This window comes from Erythranthe guttata, chromosome 12 (genome assembly GCF_056151865.1).
Source record: "Erythranthe guttata isolate IM_541 chromosome 12, IM_541, whole genome shotgun sequence".
Lineage (NCBI taxonomy): Eukaryota > Viridiplantae > Streptophyta > Magnoliopsida > Lamiales > Phrymaceae > Erythranthe > Erythranthe guttata.
Genome location: NC_142544.1, coordinates 4,568,442 through 4,589,538, shown reverse-complemented (window position 1 = coordinate 4,589,538; position 21,097 = coordinate 4,568,442). Strand labels below are relative to the sequence as shown.

General features: G+C 32.4%; 2 protein-coding genes across 3 annotated transcripts; one reads left to right on the top strand and one right to left on the bottom strand.

Moving 5' to 3' along the window:
* Positions 1 to 302: 302 nt before the first annotated feature.
* Positions 303 to 3,205, bottom strand: LOC105950094 (uncharacterized). 2 transcript variants are annotated; one of them, XM_088826462.1, is made up of 3 exons: positions 1,960 to 3,205; positions 1,013 to 1,850; positions 303 to 661 (listed from the first exon to the last, which is right to left on the bottom strand). In XM_088826462.1, the coding sequence occupies exons 1-2, from the start codon at positions 2,561 to 2,563 to the stop codon at positions 1,015 to 1,017; spliced, it is 1,440 nt and encodes a 479-aa protein (XP_088682588.1). In that variant the 5' UTR covers positions 2,564 to 3,205; the 3' UTR covers positions 303 to 661; positions 1,013 to 1,014. The 2 variants fall into 2 exon arrangements, with proteins under 2 accessions (XP_088682588.1, XP_088682587.1); XM_088826461.1 differs by having other exon boundaries at positions 303 to 635.
* Positions 3,206 to 12,370: 9,165 nt separating this feature from the next.
* LOC105972844 (uncharacterized) lies at positions 12,371 to 13,388 on the top strand. Its single transcript, XM_012997826.2, has one exon. It carries the CDS (start codon positions 12,402 to 12,404, stop codon positions 13,386 to 13,388), a length of 987 nt encoding a protein of 328 aa, XP_012853280.2. The 5' UTR covers positions 12,371 to 12,401.
* Positions 13,389 to 21,097: the final 7,709 nt, after the last annotated feature.

Here is a 21,097-nt window from a genome sequence, read left to right as displayed (position 1 = left end):
ACTAATATTTAATATATTACTACTATTTAATTATTTATATTTAATATAATAATTAAAAAATATATATTATATATAGGACGGGTACGGGGCGGGTATAGGCAAACCCATCCCCGTACCCGTACCCGGTCAAAATAAAAATTCAATCCCCATACCCACCCCATTTTTTTTCGGGGCGGGTAATACCCGAAAATTTCGGGGCGGGGCGGGGCAGGGATCCGTCGGGGCGCGTCAAATTGCCATCCCTAGGTGGAAGAAAAATACCAATTGCATATGGGGTGAAATTGAAAGTACCAAGAGCTCAATTGAACTTAATTTGAAACTTTCTAAATACATTAAATCAAAAGTAACATCAGTCCTTAGCTCTAATTATGCAATCTACTTAGAGCTAATTAGAGATATACATCAAGCTTTAATTTATGATCAAATCATTTTTTGATTGTGAAACATTCTGCGATGTTCATCATTCCTTGATGCAGTCACTAAAACTTGTCTGAATAATCTGTTTTCTTGAATGTTGAAATCCACATGTACTCCACAAAATGTTTCGCCTCACCGGTTCCCATTTTCGCATTCATGCCCCCGTTCGATCCTCCCATCTCGAGCCTACCGATTCTTTCATCCAACCACTCGAGAATCTGAGAAAATTGGAGAAAACCACAATCTGAGAACAATGCATTCAAAATCAGAATCGGAAAGCCAACCGAGTCGCATAAAAGTGATCCATGTCGTGAACATACATCAAAAAAAACATATTTGTCATTGAACATCAACTTAAAAGAACCCCACTTCAATTTATTAACTACCCGTAAATAATTTTATCATATAAAAACATAAAAAAAAGTCCGATATTTTCGGTCGAACCTATCTTTTTTTTCCCATTCAGTCTAGTTTTTGTCCGATTCAATCGGTTTTTTTAGTCAGATCTTCAATCAAACAAACATCGAACGAAATATAATTGCAGTTTTAAACCGAGAAATTTAATAATCAATCAATAAAAAGAACCCTCGAATACCTTCACGCAGCATTAACGAGCTTAGGCCGACGAGTCACAGGATCGATTTCCACTCGAAGCCCAGCTCCAGCAATTTCAGGAGTATCAACAGATCCCTGCACTTCCAAATCAACAACTAATTCTCGATTTTTAACATTCCCTTCCAAAATATTTCTCATCGACCAAATTCCCCACTCCCTCAAAAACGGGTTATCTTCATCCGTCACACACTGTTGCAGCATTAAAAGAATCCCATCTTGGTCCCGTATCTCATCCTGCACACTAATCCTCCCATAGCTACAGTTTCCGATAACGCCCACAATATCTCTTCGAAAGCCTTTGTAAGGACAGCAGTACTTGGAAAATCGAGGAGTCGTATCGTTTTCAGTATCGGCGTGGCCCGTTGATCTCCTAATCAATGTTGGAGGCTCTAAATTTCGAAGCAAGTCTATAAGAAATTTAATAAGCCCGGCCGGCAATAATATATCCACGTTTGGTCCGTCGCACGCGGTAATATCTCTTATGAGGGAGAAAGCGTAGCCCATAACATCAGTAACGGATGAACCGGTTGGAAGAGACGAATTTGCCCTTGTGCTGAAATCGACAATCTCAACAGCATTTCTCAATATCTGAAAAATTGACAAGGTAAAATTGCTCGAGACTACAATTTCTCCGAGCCGCTCGTTTAATATTTCTGAAAGAATGCTCAGCAAGAATGCTTCTTGGTCTCCAAAATGAGAAATTTGCGGTACGTTTTCGTCGCAGTTCTCTGATAACTTAGAGAAAATTGACGAAAAATAGGATTTGTCAAAGCAGATCTTTGAGAGGAGCAATTTCACCCAATCCTCACTAAAACCGACTGCAAATATCAAATTTCAAAATTACCGGGGTGATTTAAAAATCAAATCTTTACAAGAAACAGAGTTTTTTATTAGCTCAATCTTGAAATTTACGAGGAGATTGATTACCTGCTGTAACTGTTCGTACGATTTCTACAATGATATCCAGCCCCTGATCGGAAAGCATTTCAACCGATCTTTCATTACTACCTTCAGAACATGTGTAGATAACCATGCACAAAGGATCACATGTTTCCTTGCTTTGAACTCGAGCAATATCGATAAATCCAAGGGAGAAGAACTGGGCCCACACAGCTTCTTGATGTTTTTCACCGGCTAACGAAACATTTCCCAACGCTTGCAATACCATACGAAGTATCTCATTATCAGAACCAGAATTCGAACACATAGAACCAACGAGGGTTGAAAGAATACCAACGCCGTTTTGTTCGATAAATAGGTCCTGGTTTTTAATTTCACCCGCACACATGTTTCGAAGTAGTTTTACGGCTAAAAGAAGTTCTTGGTGTGGGACTCGTAAAGGATATTGGCAAAGTTCGAGGGCTGGTTTGATAATATCTTTGGAAGAAAGGGATAATCGTCCATCGGAAGTTTTGGCAGTTTCGATTAGCCGCTCTAGTGCTTCGTGTAAAGTCGAAGAGCCGGAAGAAATAAAGAGTGGCTGAAGTACATTATCCTGTATGGATAAGTTAACCGATTTTACAGAATCCATACTAATTTGGATATAAGAATGGAGGTTGTTGATGCTATAGTTATTGACTAGGGGTGGAAATCGGACGGATCGGATCGGATTTGGGTGTTTCGGAAAATTTCCGATTTTTTTCGGAAGGCTAAAATGCCTTCCGATTCCGATTCTGATTTTTTCGGAATTCAAGAATGATTCCGATTCCGATTTTTTCGGAAATTTCGGAAAATCGGATTTTTTCGGAATCCTAGGAATTTCCGGATTTAAAAAAGAAAAAAATGAAAACAGAATACAGGGCAGCGGGGCTGGTGCTCGTCGAGAGAACGAGAGCGGCGTGGCTGGAGCTCGATGGAGAGAACGAGGGCGGCGGGGCTGGTGCTCAGCGGAGAGAACGAGGGCGGCGGGGCTGGTGCTCGGCGGAGAGAACGAGGGCGGTGGGGCTGGTTTTCGGTGGAGAGAAAGAGGGCGGCGCTGCCGGTGCAAAAGGTGGAGAGAATGACGAGGGCAGCGCAGCGCTGGTGCTCGACGGAGAGGAAGAGGGCGGCGCTGGTGCTGGCGGAGAGAATAGGAGGCGCGGGTGGTGGTTGACGGAGAATTGAGGGTGGTGTTGGTGGGAGAAAAGCAAAAGGCAGAGAGAAGATAGTGGGAGCGGCGTGAGAATGAGGGAGTAACTTCAATTAGGGTTAGAATTTACATTTTAATTGTTTAGAAAATAAAGTAATAAATAATAATATATTATAATAATAATCGAAATATTCGGAAATAATCGGAAATAATTTCGGATCGGAATTCGGAAATTCTGAAATTCCGAAATTCTATTATGTATTTCCGATTCCGATCCGATTTTTTTCGGAAATTTCGGAATTCGGAATTGAAAAAATCCTTCCAAAATCGGAATTTTTCGGATCGGATTCGGCGGAAATCGGAAATTTTGTTCCGATTTCCACCCCTACCTACGACAAAAGTTCAGATCAAAGATGTAAATATCATTGTGTAATAATAATTGAGTTAATTAATGGCAAAGAGGTCAACGACAAAGGCACTTAATTAAAAAAGGTACATCCAATTTTTTTATTTTTCAAATAATTCTAGCTCATTCAAACTTATTTGCAAATAAGAATTTTTTTTTTAAATATACCAAAATTAAACCCAATTTCTTGAAACCAACTCAACTTCACTTTGATGATTTACACCCCAATTTTACCAATTAGCCAATTTTGACCCTCCACTACCTGAGACTAGACACGGCTATGGGTTGGGTTTGATCCGGACCCGGCCCAGACCCTCCCTGGCCACATTTAGCACGGACGCATCCAAGCATGGGTCGGTTTCGGGTCTAGATATTTTGGACCCGAGACCCGACGGTCTACCCGGCGGGGGCGCCCGAGGACCCGTCGGGTCAACCCGGAATATCATGTTTTTTTTTGTCCAAAATTGAGCATTGGGGGATTCAAACTTCGGAAAATGGGCAAAATTGGGCAACTCTAACCACTGGGGCAACCAACATACTTAAGTAAATGTAGACAATAAATATATATAATATAAATCGCTAGTGTAAAATTATAAATATGTTACATAAATTATTAATTTTCATATTAATTATTATTAAATAAATTTAATTAAATTATTAACAAATGCAGTATAAGAAAATTCTAAAAAAAATATATAGAATCACGGTTCAATACTTCAAAACATCTATTATTAATTACTATATCAATATAATCTCCACTATTGAAAAATATAAAGTATTGAATCAATTCAATATATAAACAAACGCATTGACTTAATACAAACTCACTTATGTTATAAAAATCGATAGTGTAAAAAATTCGGATGAAAAATAAAATAAGATGTTTATTTAAAAAAATAGATTATAACTCATTTCAATTAATTTAAATCGATTAACCTCAATTGTTGACAAGAACTTATTAAAATTATTGATTATTTTATCACAAGAAAATTATTTAAAAATATAGAGGATGTTTATTTTAACAAAAATAGATTATATCTCATTCTAATTAATTTCTTATTTCAAAACTAAAACTATACATGAGGAGTATAATTAAAATATTTTGATGTGATTTCTATTTTAATAATTAGTTTAATTTGTAAAAATCGTAAGAATTAAATCGTAGTTCATATGATTTAATCATTTTTTTTTTACATTTACTGCATTTTATTCAAATATTAGAATCGAATCGTAAGATTTAAATGGATTAAGCTCAACTCCTTGCAATTTTTTTTATTATATTATATTTGTTAATAATTTAATTAATATTATTTAACAATAATGAATATGATATTTAAAAATCTATTTAACATTATTTATTATAATCATTTTACACCTTTTGTTTATGTGATGTATATTTCGTGCAAGTAATTTTACAAATATTTGTCTTGGCTCACTGGTTTGGATTACCACTCGTGTGTGTGGGACCCAAGCTCGAATCCCATGCACATCTCAAATTTTGAACAAAATTTAAAAATCTGGTCCGGACGCGGACCCGGCCCGGAACCGGGTGGCCCCGAGTGGACCTGTCCCGGACCCGAACTCGTCTCGCCGACGGGGTTGGTTTCGGGTCCTTTAAAACTCGGACCCGGACCCGCCCCGCCCCGTGGCCATGTCTTCCTGAGACCGCCGTTGACCTTTTCTAATTTTATTTTTTTATTTTTTTTGTGAATTTTCTTTTTCCGGCAAGTCAACCACCGGTCTCTCGCATTGATTTTTTTTTCTTTTTTTTTTTTCCGGCTAGTCAACTGCCGTTGACGCCGGTCTCCGGCGTTGATTTTTTTATATTTATTTTTGATATTGTTTTTCTTAAAAAAATATTTTAATTAATATTACTGTCTCCAACAGTAATTTAACTGTTAATTGACTTTTTTTTTGAAATTTTGTTTTTTCTTAAAAATAATTATTTTAATTAATATTACTGTCTTGTCTGCTAAATTAATTCCTCCAACAATAATTTAACTGTCGGAAATAATAATTTAACTGTCTGAGACAGTAATTTTACTGTATTAATTAATTTTATCATCTTGGCCTACAATTTTGCTGTCTTCGACTGTAGTATTACTGTCTCCGACCGTAATATTACTGTCTCATGCCACAATGTTACTGTTTGGAATAGTAATATTAGTAATATTACTGTTTGGAAAAGTAATATTCATAATATTACTGTCCCAAACAGTAGTATTTATTGTCTGATAGAATAATTTTATTGTTTGGGACAGTAATATTAGTAATATTATAGTTTTGGTATTCATTATTACTGTCTCAGACAGTTAAATTACTGTTTTCAACAGTTAAATTACTGTTGGAGACAGTATTTTAGCACCCAAGAGTAATATTAATTCAAATAATTTTTTTAAGATTTTTTTTTTCAAAAAATAAAAATAAAATAAAGTACAAATAAAAATTCAAAAAAAAAAAAGAAAAAGTCAATGCCGGAGACCGCGGTTAATGACGGTTGACTGGCCGGAAAAAAATTCTGAAAAAAAAAGTTATTTTCTGAAAAAAATAATTTTTAAAATATTAAAATGGGGGTTAATGTGATATATTTGTTTAAATCCGAGGTCAATGTAGTAATATTGAGGAAGTTAGAGTATAATTGATATTATTAATAAAAATTATATTATAGAGAGTATTTTAGACAAAAGACATGGGAATAAATTTATTTAAAAGACTGTTTTTTGTGTGGACTAATGTGCATTTAAGTCCCTTGTTATGTCCCTTTTTGCTATTTGTCCATAATAGTTATAGATTAAAAAGATAAACCAACCGCGTAATTCTTTTTTCATAAAAATATGGAGTCCTTGCCTAATGCATGCAAATGGCATAATATTTTAATGTAAAAAAAATAAAAATGTTATTTATAAAACTAATGTATTTAATAAACGTATTATTCAACTTGCACGAGTCATTTTTTTCTTGTGAAAAAACATATTGGAAAAGCCCTCAAATGATTTTTTTTTAACATCATTTACTCTACCTATAAAGTATTGGTTGTAGAATACTACTTACCAACCAAAACATACTGATGTGGCATACCGAACATTGTTATACTGCAATTCTTGGTACAGTGAGAGTATACAAATTTCAATACCGCAAGATAAGTTAGTACACAATATTAAGCGAAATATGATTCGGGGTGAGGGGCTATTGTATCATAGAGCTAGGAAGGGGATAAATCTTTAATCTTGGTGCAGTAAAAAAAGTGCTTTTTGAGATTGCTAAAAAGTAAAATTTACTTTAGTTAATATTAGCAAAAACAACCCATTGTTAAAGAGTTTTTTTAGAACCTAATCATCTAAATGGTGAATTTTTAGGGATCTCTGCCAAAAAAATCAAATCATAAAGGTGTTTTTGCTAATAAATTTATATAGAGGTGTCGAATGCTGTAAATCAATTTTGAAGAGGTGAATTTAAAAAAAAATATCAATTGAAAGGTTAAGAAATTAAAATTTTATAATTTATAAGGTAAGTAGGTAACAAGTGAGTTCTGATTTTTTTATGTAATTTGGACTCTATATTTCATTATATATGATGTTTCTGGGAAAAGAAAAAAGATGAAAAGGTAGGAGTGCAAAAATCTACAACTCAAATTTGGTTAAGATAGAATTAGGTAAATTATTGAAAGCTTTGAGAATTGAAAGCTAAATTATTGAAAAAAAAAACAACATTTATGAGGAAATTGGTGTCACGTTTGTACTGCAATAGGAGATATTTATGCAGGAGGATAACTATTATTGTCATGTTATTACAAGATTCATATAAAGGAGATATTGACATGTAGCTTAGCCTCTTAATTACTTAGTCCACAAGAAATATTGAATTTGTATTATAATACTTTTCTTATAATGTTTTGTGTAATAACGACTTATTTTTAAATGATGGGTAGTAGATGCTATTGTTAATGACACACTATAACTATATGAAAATTGCAAATTATCATATTGAGTATAAAAATGAACGAATGGACTCCAAATCCGCACAAAACTTGGGCAATATCCAAATTACGAAAATAAGATGTAACAATTTATCAAATTTTAAAATAGTTTATTAAACGTAAATACTTATCAGATGTTTAATATTTACTTAGCCAAACACCATCTTAAAATTATAGGGCAAATATTTGACCAACTTAATTATATTGTGTATCAAATTAAATACTTGTTCCAAAACAAGACAATAGAGTAGTCTTGAAGAGCCAAGAGCCCTATGCTACCGATTGAAGTGTATGAAAATGCATTTTATTTGGGAAATACTTAACTTTTTATGTGTTTTATTCTTCGATTTTTCTATCGGATGATATATCACGAATAAATACATATGGTCAATACATTGTTGATGTTCACATTTGTAAAATGGCAGTATAGTACTTCTTCCATTTATAAATAAGTGTCGTTTTTCACATCTTTACAAGTTTTAAAAATTCAAATAAATGTGTTTTGATTTAAAAAAAAATAGATATTGTTGTTAAAAGATACAATTTATACTAATTAATGCGGAGAGTGTAATTGGAGATTTCGTAAGGGTAGAATTAAAGTAACTAACGCAATATTGAAATTCTAAAGCGACAAATAATATGAAACAATAAAATTTCTTGTGACATATCACCACAAGAAAAAAAAATGGAATTAGTGATACCGCAATTGTAACATTATCAAAAGTTGTCACTAAATGCATATTTTAAGTGAAAATACTTTTATGTTGTCACTTAATCATTTTTTTATCGTTAGTAATAGACATATCATTAATGATTCAACAATAATGATATCCTATTAGTTACAACCACAGTGGCAATAATTTTTTATCTAATGATTTAAAAATTAGTGTTGCCACTCAATATATTGTTGTATTGTATATTATACAACAGAAACTTCAATGAAAGAATCAAATAGAGTATAAAATGATAAAACTACCATTCTATTGCCCCAAAACTCCACGGTCCTTCTCCAATTAAGGCATCAAATGGATACATTTCTTCATATTTCATCTCATATAGGTGCAAAAATGCGCACCAAAAAAAAAATGAAAAAGAGAAATAGAAATCAAATATTCATTAAAATTAGCTCCTGGAATTTCAACAGGAAAGCAAAAACAAAAATCTCATTATATTGACATATTCCAACGAAAAATGAATAATAACTTTTTTTGATACTTATGCTTTGAAGCATTTGAATTTTTTAGAAGTATCAAAATATTATCTTAAATATCAATGAAATATTCCATATTGATACATTTCGATTGGAGTTGTTGTAAGTGTAACCATTTCACGTTTGCTTAGCCAATCAACGTTGCTAACACGACGTCGTGTAGACTGGTTCAGTATTTATATGGTCAAAATTGACCAAGAACTTTCTTATGATGTAACATATATTTCTATTTTTTATTGCCTAATTACGTTGAGTTAATTATTATATAATTTTATAGGATAACTAGGTCAAACTATTAGCTGACCAACAAAAACAAAAAGGTTATATACAAATGCTTCTAATGAGAGTTAGTCCAAGTCCAAATGTTTTGTTGCTGCAATTAACGATGTTGTAATATTTGTAAATATTTGTTTTGAAGTTTAAATCTTAAATTTATAAAACTTAATTTAATAAGGGGTAATATGCAATTTAGAAAAATATTTTGAATTAAACCCAATTGACTTTAAAGACCTTTTTCAAAATCCAAATTCCAATTTGAATTAATGAGACCCCTTAACCAGATATAATAAGACTAAAGTGTCCTTATGTGGTTAGGTTTTTAACGTGATACAATTTTATCTCTCTCTTTTTTCTTATTTTTTTTTCTTTTCTTTCTGCAGATCAGTAACCGCCGCCGCCCTCATTCCTCTTTTTCACACCACCGTTGTAGCCCACTCACACTAGCCACCGTTGATCGTGTACTCGTCACCACCGGAGCCAACAGAACCTTTAAACCGCCAGCCGTCGATGTTGGAGATCGTTTGCCCCCTCATCCAACACTACCACATCGACGTCTGGTACAAGTGGTGGCGCGGCGCCTCCCCCACCTCGTCGCCGCCCTTCGTCGGATGCGTGATTTCTACATGGAGATTCTCCTTTTTCGTATATCTCTCGATTTATTAGTTTTTTTTCCAGATCTGTCCACCACCACTGTAACCGCCTCCCTCACTCTCTTTTTCATTCAGTGTCGTTGTCGTCGCCTCCCCCTCCCTTCGTTGCGTTATTTTCGATTTTTTTTTTCTCTCCAAATCTGAAGCAACAACAGTAACGTGACTATAGTCTGGTTCGAATATGACTATTGTTGATTCACTCGATTAGTGATTTATTAATTTCTTGTTTGTTACGCGAATCACGAATAAGAGAGTATATGATGATGAGGAAGAGTGGTTCCGATCAATTCTCACGAATTCGAAGAAGGAAGATGCGATTCAAAATCAATACGAGTTTTTTCACAAAGAATGGGAGGGCCTCCATTGTACAACCAAAGAAGAGGTAGCTAAGCTTCTCGTTTACTCATACAGAAGAATGAAACTTTGTTTTATCCGATCACATTCCAAATTAAGTTCGATATTCTGGTTTTTTTTCCCAGATCTATCCACCACCACCACCGTCGCCGCATCTCTTATTCTCGCTTTCGTTCACCGCGGCCAACGCCGTTGTCGTCAACTCCCCTTCCCTCTCTTTTGTTATATTTCTATCTCTATTTGTGTATTTTTCGGTTTCTTTTTTTTCCCCCTTCAAATCTAAACTAGCAGCAGTAACAAGACTGTAGTCATATTCGAATATTTTTTTCTCCAGATCTAAACTAGAAGCAGTAACATGACTATAGTCATATTCGAATATGACTATGGTTTGAATATGACTGTAGTCATATTGAAATATGACTATTGTTGAATATGACTGTATCATATCCAAATATGTTCTATATTTTCGTTTCAAGTTGACTTGTAATAACAACATCCAAATTGTAATTTTTTGGGTGGATGTTGATTGGATTGTTTTCATAAATAATAGGGAATCTTCGTTGTTTTATATAATTTGGTAAATATGACTCTACCACACTATATAATCTGACTTTTAAATTGAAAATATAAAAAATTGCAATATAAAGAAAAACATATGACTACAGCTAATATAACCACATATTATCATATTCGGCGTAGTAAACAAGTCGAGAAAAAAAAACAATTTTTTTGTTTAAAAAAAATATTTTTATTAAAAAATAATTAAAAATAAATAAAAATAAAAGAAATGCAAAATAAATCCGAAATAATAAAAAATAAAAAAGAAAAACATCAATTTTTTTTATTTGGTAGCATATTTTTAGAAATTAAATTGTTGTTATAGAAAGAGAGGAAAAAGGAATAATTGAGACAAATTATGTTAATTGACACAAGGGTAGTATTGGGAGTACAATTTCTAGGGGACATATCAACATTTCTAGGGGGGACATGTCAAAAAAGATTGAAAAATATTGTGAAAATTCGCATTATATCCGAATTTTGAACAAACGATTATAAACGAGTAAATTGCACAGACCCCCCTGTGAAATGTCTAATTATCAGAAAAATCCCTATATTAAAATAATTAGCATTGATCCCCTGTGATGATTTTTATTTAGCCCACCGCTCCCTATCCAAAATAATCCCGTTCACTTAGATTAAATGACTAAATTACCCTTCATTAGAAATAAAAAAATACTTAAAAAAATACGTCAAAACACGTCATCATCTTCTTCATCTCTCACCACAACCTCCGCCATTGCCGCTGCAAATCGGAGACGCCCACCAGCTCATTTCACTTCAAGAACATAATCCTCAGCCCCGATGAAATCCCCAAGTTGCAAACCACAACACCAACCTGCGACTTACACAGTGTTTCTTGAAAAAACGAGAGTCTCCGCCATTGATTTGATCTCTCCAATCACCACCGATATATACACTGCTATATCCACCATATTTACCCATGCCAACCATTAATCTTAAAAAAATTCAATTATTTACCCTCTATTTTCATTTCATCAATTCTAAGAGGAAAAAAAGAAAGAGGAACGGTCGTAGACAGCGGTGGAGGATTTGGTGAGTTCGGCGCAGACATGACGGAGTGGACGGTCGTAGACAGTGGCGTAGTGTGGCGAGGCGGGGCGGCGGAGCCGAGGTGGTAAGGGGAGCTTAGGTCTGATGGAGAAGAGGGCTTATCCGAAAATTCCATGGACTAAATTGAAAATTTTAAAAACTTCATTTTGGTGCTTTTAAAAATTTCGGGGTGATTTTGTAATTCTTGAAATTTATGAGAAAGGGTATTTATGTAGTTTTAGGTCAAGAAACGCACCTCCAGCTGCACAGTTCGCGCGTGCAGCGCACGATTCACTGTCAGGGGGCTTAACGCCTTTGACTAACTTTCATAGGGGGGTGTTTGCTAATTTTTTTAACATGAGGACTTTTTCAACAATTAGAGATTACACAGTGGAGGTTCTTGCAAAAAATCCGATTATAAACTAATGTTATTTCCGAAATTTCTAAATTCTGTCGATTCTAAGGCGTTCTGAAATCGGAATATATATTGCATTGCGAATGTTTTGTAACGGAAATTGGAATCTTCACTACCGAAAAAAATTGAGAATTTTTAGAGAAGGTCATTTATGATCTATTCCACCCGATTTCCACCCTCACTTGTATCACACTTTTTTTTTTGGTTTTTTCCTATTATTATCCCACTTGACAGAAATTAAAATTCCTAAAATTGACAATTTCTTTAAACACAAGTCAAACTCAAATCCGAAGTTGTTAAAGTCTACCTTCAAAACTTTCAAGTTATATATCTATACATAATTCTCCGATTCCCTCTTCAACCTCTATCTACAAAAACAAAAAAAAAAAGACAAGGCCATATGGATAAAAAACAAGAGGAAATCCAATTCCTAGGCTTTTTTGGCATACTAAAAGAATCATGCACTATAGTTTCATCATGGAAAAAAATCTTCACTCAAATTACAATTTTCTTGATCCTCCCTCTTTCCTTCTTATACCTAGCCCACATCCAAATTAGTCAGAATGAATTCATGCGCCTCAATTATTCAAAGGGCTCAAAATCCTACAATAAAATCGACAACGCGTTAAACTCCGAATATATGACCTTCTTCCTCTTCAAGATTGGGTTCTTGATATTGTTCGTAATTCTATCCCTTCTCTCAACATCTGCAGTCGTTTACACGATCGCATGCATTTACACCGCTAAAGAGACAACCTTAGACAATGTATTGTCTGTGGTCCCAAAGGTTTGGAAGAGGCTTATGATTACTTTCACTTGGAATTTCGTCTTCGTTTTTACGTACCATTTTCTATTTTTATTTATAGTGACCTTGATAATCTTAGCCAATCTATTGGAGCATATGAGCTTTTATGGTGGTATTGCTTTTCTAACCGTAATTATGATCGTAGACTCCATGGGGATTGTCTATATTATGATGATATGGCATTTGGCAAGTGTGGTTTCCGTGTTGGAAGAGAGTTATGGGCTAAGTGCAATGAGGAAAAGTCGGGGTTTGATCAAGGGCAAGATGAGAATTTTTACTACGGTTTTCGTTGTGTCGGGTTTATCTTTCCTTGGGATTCAACATATGTTCGAAATTTTCGTGGTTTACGGAGATGGAGATGGGATTGGAAAAAGGATTGTGTATGGGATTATTTGCCTTGTTTTGCTATCCATTTCTATGCTATTTCAACTTATTATGGAGACGATTGTTTACTTCATTTGCAAGTCGTATCATCACGAAAACATCGATAAGTCATCGTTAGCGGATCATCTTGGTGGATATCTTGGAGAGTATACTCCTCTACAATACAAGGATGTTCAGTTTGAGCAATTTGAGGTTTGATGAGTAATTTTTTTTTTTTTAATTTTTCAAAGTTTGTAATAAATGTAAACCAAAATAGTTTATAAGAATCTATGGTGTGGGCCACATTGTTAAAACCAAAATATTTGTTTGTTGTATAGCAGTGGATCAACTGTGAGATTGTTAAATTGGCCTAATTTGATTGGATTTGTAAGATTATAAATTCAATTTTTCTATAGTAAAATACCCCATGTTCATATCTCACATCAGATTCCTTCAAATCAGTTTACTTTTAGTAAATTAGATCTGAACCATTTAAAAAAAAGTACAAACTTATTAACTTCAGAATTAATGAATTTATTCGAATTAATTTAATTATTAGACTACATAAAATAAAAGGATATGGAATAGTCTGTAATACTCCGAATTATATTTGATTGAGTATTTTTTTAGATTCTTTTTAATATAAAATATTATATAGTGGCGTCATTTGAGAGACATTCTCACATGAGATTTCGTTTGGCTACTCCGTGGAAAGTTGTAAGAGATAAATTGGAGATGAAAACACAAATTAATACGGTCGAGAAATGTTCTCCTCAAATTGAGAAAAATAAAGCAAAAGAAACATGACAATAAATATCAAGGTTCTAAATATCGGTTATCGGGTCCGAGCCAGTTAGGAACCGCCTCACGATAAATCGGTTCGGCGATGATTAATTGGAGATATATCGAAAATAAATCGGTTTTTAGATTTAGTGTAATGTATTTCTATATATTATTTGTTAATACTTAAAAAGTATAAAAAAAATTGAAGATTATGTCCTCATCGTTTATATAATCTAATCACATAACAAAGGTTTAACATTTAGAACTTGATTCTCTCCTCATAGTTCTAAATGTTTTTATTTTTAGACCAGATTCTTTTTACCGAGTCGGTGAGTTTGGGTTTGATTGAAAGAGATAATGGGTTGGAATTGAAAAAAAAAAAGATAAACACCCTATTTTCCTTGTAATAAAAAAAATAAAAAAATTAGAAAAAAATATTTTTCCGATATATCGCTCGAAGTTTGACCTGATATATCGGTTTGACCCGCCACAGACCGCCTCGGACCGCCTCACCGTCAAAAAATCGATTTTCTAAACCGCCACACAAATATCGTAAAGGTTTATGCCCACCACCGATATGGCGGCCTATATATCGGCCGCCACAACCGATATTTAGAACACTGATAAATATAGATATATTTAACGTGATAATTAACTGTTGTTCGTTGCCACTATAAAGTTCCGGTTAAATTATAACTAATAATAGGGCAAAGTTTTGCACCTCTAAATTGTGAAATGTGTCGCAAACACGCCTCTCAATTACGAATCGTTTCACATACATCCTCATGTTTGTATTCTATTTGAATATGATGGCATCATATCTTGACTTTATTTTTGTCTTTTTTAGCCTTTTTCCCTTATTGTATAAATGTTCAAAGCTTATATGTGCCTTATTTTTTTTACCTTTATTTTTCCTCATTTTTTTACTTGTGACATTTGTTCATTTTTGCTCTTTTTTTTTTCTTTTTTAGCGTCACTATAATGTCCTGCTCTAATTGTTCTCATAAACTCAATTTCATATAACAATCCTAACTAAACCACGTTACCAACTGAATACCTAATTTCTTTAATTAAACCAAGTATCTCAAATTAGGATATCAAATAAGGGTAAGCATCTCACTCAATGTAAGTCAAACCACAAAAAAAGATCTGCCACTATAACCTACAAAAAAAGGGGGTTTTAGTGCATAAGTCCCAACCAAGCATGTTTATTATTCTAAGTTTATGGGCTATATCTCTTTCACCAATAAGCCCATCCCTTTAATATTTATTATAAATAAAGAAAACATTCATGTATATCCCAATAATACCCTCAACCATTTATACCCAATTCTTAATTGTAACCCCAATTTAATCAATTTTGTCCACAAAAATCCAATTTTGACTTTTTTTGGAGCATAATTTAATATGCTCCAATTTCACCCTTAACTTAATTTAATCTCAATTTGACCTCAAATTTCACAAATTATTCAATTTTGACCCAACACTTAATTTTTTTTTTCACAAACAATTTTTGTCGCTGGACTCCGGCGTTGACTTTCATTTTTTTTTTTGCTTTTTTTTTCTTTTCTTTTCTACCGAATTTTTTCGGCGGTTTCCGGCGGCTGGCGTATTTTTTTTTTAGTGTTTTTTTTTGTTTTTTTTTGTTTGTTTGTTTTTTTTTTACGTCCGCCGCTAAACGTTGACCGTAATTGTGGTGTCACTGACAGTAAATTAACGTAATTATACTGTCAATGACAGTTAATTAACGTAACTGTACTGCCGTTGACAGTAAATTAATGTAATATTTTTTATTTTTTTGTTTGATTTGTTGACAAGTTAACGTAATTATATTATTGTCGTTGACAGTAAAATAACTGTAAACACAATAATATTACTGTCAACAACATCAATATTATTATTTTTTCGGGGTTTTTTTTTTTGAGTTATTCACGGAGTAACGTAATGATATTACTGTCTATTATTGTAATATTACTGTAAACACAATAATATTACTGTGGTTGACGGTAATATTACTGTTGGTATAGTAATATTGTTGTCAACCACATCAATATTATTATTTTATTTGGATTTTTTTGTTTGTTTGAATTATTCACGGAGTAACATAATAATATTACTGTCTATTATTGTAATATTACTGTGGTTGACGGTAATATTACTGTCACTCACAGTAATATTAATTCTTTTGGCATTTTATTATGTTTACATTTGTTGAACGATCAACATAGTAATATTACTCCATTACACAGTAATAATGAGTTTTGTTGTGTTAATATTACTGTGCTAGAGATTAATATAGGAATATTACAGTGTGAAACTGTAGTTTAGTTAATTTTACTGTGTTTAACAGTAATATGTTTTAATATTAATGTCAATCACAACAATATTGTTGTTTAAACGAAAATAAAATATTACAGAAAGAAAAAAAAGTCGAAAAAGTCAACGCCGGAGAACGGCGAAAAAATCCGGAAGGAAAAAAAAATAATAAAAAATAATTTTTTTTGAAAAGTCAACGCCATAATCTTGCTGCAAAAAAAATTCTTGAAAATAATTTTTTTGAAAAAAAAACATTTGGGTCAACATTGAATAATTCATGAAATTTGGGGTCAAATTGAGGTTAAATTAAATTAAGGATGAAATTGGAGCATATTAAAGTATGAGGGACTATTCTAGTCTTTTACAAATCTGGACCATATTTGGACTTGTTGGTAAAAGAGTTTTTTGTGTGGTTCTCTTTATGAATAAATACCCATTGATGGGTTTTTTTGTAATGAACCCTGATAGTAATAGCGTATTAAAAAGATAAATCAACACCGCAATTATTTTTCATAAAAATATGGAGCACTTGCCTAATACATGCATATGTCATAATATTTTAATGTAGGGGTTTTTGTGCATAAGTCCCCAACCAAATATCTTTATCATTCTAAGTTTAGGCGCTATATTTCTTTCACCAATAAGCCCATCCATTTGATATTTATTATAAATAAAGGAAACATTCATGTATATGCCAATATTACCCTCAACCGTTTATACCCAATTCTTAATAGTAATATCAATTTAATCAATTTTGTCCACAAAAATTCAATTTTGACTTTTTTTAGAGCATACTTTAATATGCCTAAATTTCATCATTAAATTATTTAATCTCAAATTGACCCTATATTTCACAAATTATTCAATTTTGACCCAAAACTATTTTTTTTCAAATTTTGTTTTTCAAAGAAATTTTTTTGCTGCCGGATTCTGGCGGTCAACGCCGTTCTACGGCGTTGACTTTTCAATTTTTTTTTCTTTTTTTTCGGATTTTTCGCCAGTTTCCGGTGTTGACCTTTTTAAGTGTTAGTTTCTTTTTTTTTTTTTTATTTTACATCCGCTGCTAAACGTTGACCGTAATTGTGTTGTCACTGACAGTAAATTAAGGTAATTATACTATCACTGACAGTAAATTAAGGTAATTATACTGTCAATGACAGTTAATTAACGTAATTGTACTGCCGTTGACAATACATTTATGTAATTGTTCTCCCTTTGACAGTAAATTAACGTAATATTATTATTTTTTATTTTTTGTTATTTTTTTTATTTTGTTTGATTTGTTGACAAGTTAACGTAATTATATTATTGTCGTTGACAGTAAAATAACTGTAAACACAATAATATTACTGTCAACAACATCAATATTATTAATTTTTTGGCATTTTTGTTTTGTTTGAATTATTCAAAGAGTAACGTAATAATATTACTGTCTATTATTGTAATATTACTGTAAACACAATAATATTATTGTGGTTCACGGTAATATTACTGTTGTTATAGTAATATTGTTGTCAACCACATCAATATTATTATTTTGTTTGGATTTTTTTGTTTGTTTGAGTTATTCACGAAGTAACGTAATAATAGTACTGTCTATTATTGTAATATTAATGCGGGACGATAATATTACTGTTGTTATAGTAATATTAATGTCACTCACAGTAATATTAATTCTTTTGGCTTTTTATTATGTTTACATTTGTTGAACGGTTAACATAGTAATATTACTCTATTACACAATAATAATGAGTTTTGTTGTGTTAATATTATTGCGCTAGAGATTAATATAGCAATATTACTATGTTAAACTATAGTTTAGTTAATTTTACTGTGTTTAACAGTAATATAGTTAATATTACTGTCAATCACAGCAATATTGTTGATTAAACGAAAAAAAAAATTACAGAAAGAAAGAAAAGAAAGTAAGAAAAAAAAATAAAAAAAGTCAATGCCGGAAACCGGCGAAAAAATCCGGAAGAAAAAAAAATTGAAAAATCAACGCCGAAATGCGGCGGGAAAATACATTTTGAAAAAAAATGTTTTGGGTCAAAATTGAATACAGTAAAGTATCGTTTGGTTGTCAAAATAAGATTAGCTAAGATAAAATTAAATAATCTAATGAAACTAAATTATATTATTGGACATTCGATGATTCAATATAAAAGACATGCCTAGAAGACAAGATAAGCCATGTTAACATAATATTTGTGGGTCGACCCGACAAGTTATTGGAGATACCAAACATGAAAGAAAGTCCAACTATTTTTAGTTAATAAGGCTAATCTCCCCAACCAAACGAGGCCTAAGGGTATAAAAAATATCAATACCGCTAGATAGGTTAGTCCACAATATTAAGCAAAATATTTGACGGCCGTGCCGAATCCACCCTGCATTTCACTATACAATATATACTACTAGGGGAGAAGTTCAGGGGTTATTGTAAATAGAGCTAGGAAGGGGATAAAAAGTTGAACTTTGGTGGAGTAGAAAATAAGTGTTATTTTAGATTCGTAAAAAATAAATAACTTTCATTCATAATAGTAAAAAAAAAAAAAAACGCATTCTTAGAGGCTTTTTAGAACCTAGTCGTCTAAATGGTGAATTTTTAGGGATTGGTCTTGTGGTTTTGTGGGTTAATGGAGGAGGAAGGAGAAAGGTCTTGTGGATTTTGGAAGATAGAGAAGATGAGAGTTGGTCTTGTGGTTTTGTGGTCTTGTGATAGGGTTTTTTGTGTTTTTGAATTTTTGGTCTTGCATATTTGGAACTTTTTATTTTTTTAAATTACAAACACCCCCCTGAGGTATGATCAAATTACAAAAACCCCCCTCTTGTTTGGATAATTACATCTACCCCCCTCAGCTATGATTTTTTCTTACACCTCCACCCTTATGGTGCCAAATTCAACATAATCATCTAGATTCCGTGGAATGTGCTCTAGTTTGTACTCGTTTTGTGTAAAAATACAATTTCCGATGCACCGCAAACTGATATATACAAGCTAAAAATCACATATTATGATCATCTTGCTTCATAATGTAGAGTTTGAATGGGATAAAACGGGTACAAAAGTGATAATATTCCTTATAATCTCGAAGAATCCACTAAATTTGAGGAGTTGAGGGGGTGGTTGTAATTATCCAAACAAGAGGGGTGTTTTTGTAATTTGACCATACCTCAGGGGGGTATTTGTAATTTACCCTAGTATTTATACATTGAAAATTTTAATTTGGTCTTGCACAAGTGGAATTAGTTTTGCATATAGCCATAGCCTTAGGTATATTGGTGATTTGTTTTGGTAAAATGTGATATGAATATAACTTTTTTTGTTTTAATGTTTTGTGTAATATTGACTTATTTTTAAATGATGGGCAGTAGACACACCATGAAAATTGCAAATTACCACATTGGGCATGAAAATGAACTAATGAACTCTAAATCCACACAAAACTTGGGCTACATCCAAATCACGGAAATAAGACGTAATAATTTATCAAGTCTTAAAATAGTCTATTAGACGTAAAACTTATCATATGTTTAATATTTACTTAACCAAACACCATCTTAAAATTATAGGGCAAATATTTGACCTACTTGATTGTATTGTGGTTATATTATGTAGCAAATTAAATACTTGTTCCAAAACAAGACAATAGTGAATAGAGTCTTGAAGAGCCAAGGACCCTATGCTATCGATTGAAGTGTATGAGAATGCTTTTTATTTGGGAAATATATACTTAATTTTTTATGTGTTCTATTTTTCGATTTTTCGGAAAATATCACCAATATATACATATGGTAAATACATTGTTGATGTTCACATCTGTAAAATGGCATTAGAGTACTCCTTCATTTTCGAAATAGATGTGTTTTTCACATTTTACATGCAAATCTTGAGAATTTCAATAAATATGTTTTGGTTTTAGAAAAATGGATATTGTTATTGAAAGATAAAATGTATACTAATTAATGCAAGGAGAGTGTAATTGGAGAGTTACTAAGAGCAAAATTGTATAACTAATGCAATATTGGAATTGTCGACAAATAATATGAGACACTAAAATTTATTGTAACAAATATTGTGCAGCAGAGAGGGTATCCTCTAGTACTTATAGGCAGAGAGGGTATCTTCTAGTACTTATAGGTGCAACTCCAATGGAAAATCAAATGATAGAATTACCATTTTGATGCCCCAAAGGTTCAAAGTCCTACTCCAATGGAGGCATTAAAGAATTTTTTTTTTGTTTCATAAGGGATGACCTAGCGGTTGCAGCAACTGAATATGTGTAAATTGATTCAAGTTCGAATCATCGATTTACGTCTTGCAATCTATATTATACGAGAGTGTAGATTTACAAAACACATCTATACGGTTGGCTGCGAGTTCCTTCATTCAAAAAACAAGTTAAAAATCAAATGAATAGTTTTTCTGTGAAGTGCGAAAATGCAACAAAAAAAATAAAAAGAGAATAAAATATTCTTAGAATTAGCTCTTTCTATTTAACCTGGGAAACAAAAACAAAAATCCCAATATATTCAAACGAGAATTTAATAATAATTTATTTTTTATATACGAGTTTCAGTATATGAATTTTTCAAAAGTATCAAAATATTATCTCAAACATCAATTGAATTTTCAATTTCGATACCTTTCCATTGGAGTTGATGAAACCATTTCTCGTTTGCTTAGCCAATCAACGTTGGACGCTAACACGCCGTGTAGACTAGTTCAATATTTATATACTCAAAATTGACTTTGGCCACAATGGGTGAAAAATGCCTTTAAGGAACTATCCAAGAACTTTCTTATAATGTAACATATACTTCTA

Coding starts and splice junctions, on each gene's coding strand:
- LOC105950094 (XM_088826462.1), bottom strand. CDS start 2,563: ATGGATTCTGTAAAATCGGTTAACTTATCCATACAGGATAATGTACTT. Junction 1,851..1,959: donor CGTACGAACAGTTACAGCAG/GTAATCAATCTC, acceptor TGATATTTGCAG/TCGGTTTTAGTGAGGATTGG.
- LOC105972844 (XM_012997826.2), top strand. CDS start 12,402: ATGGATAAAAAACAAGAGGAAATCCAATTCCTAGGCTTTTTTGGCATA.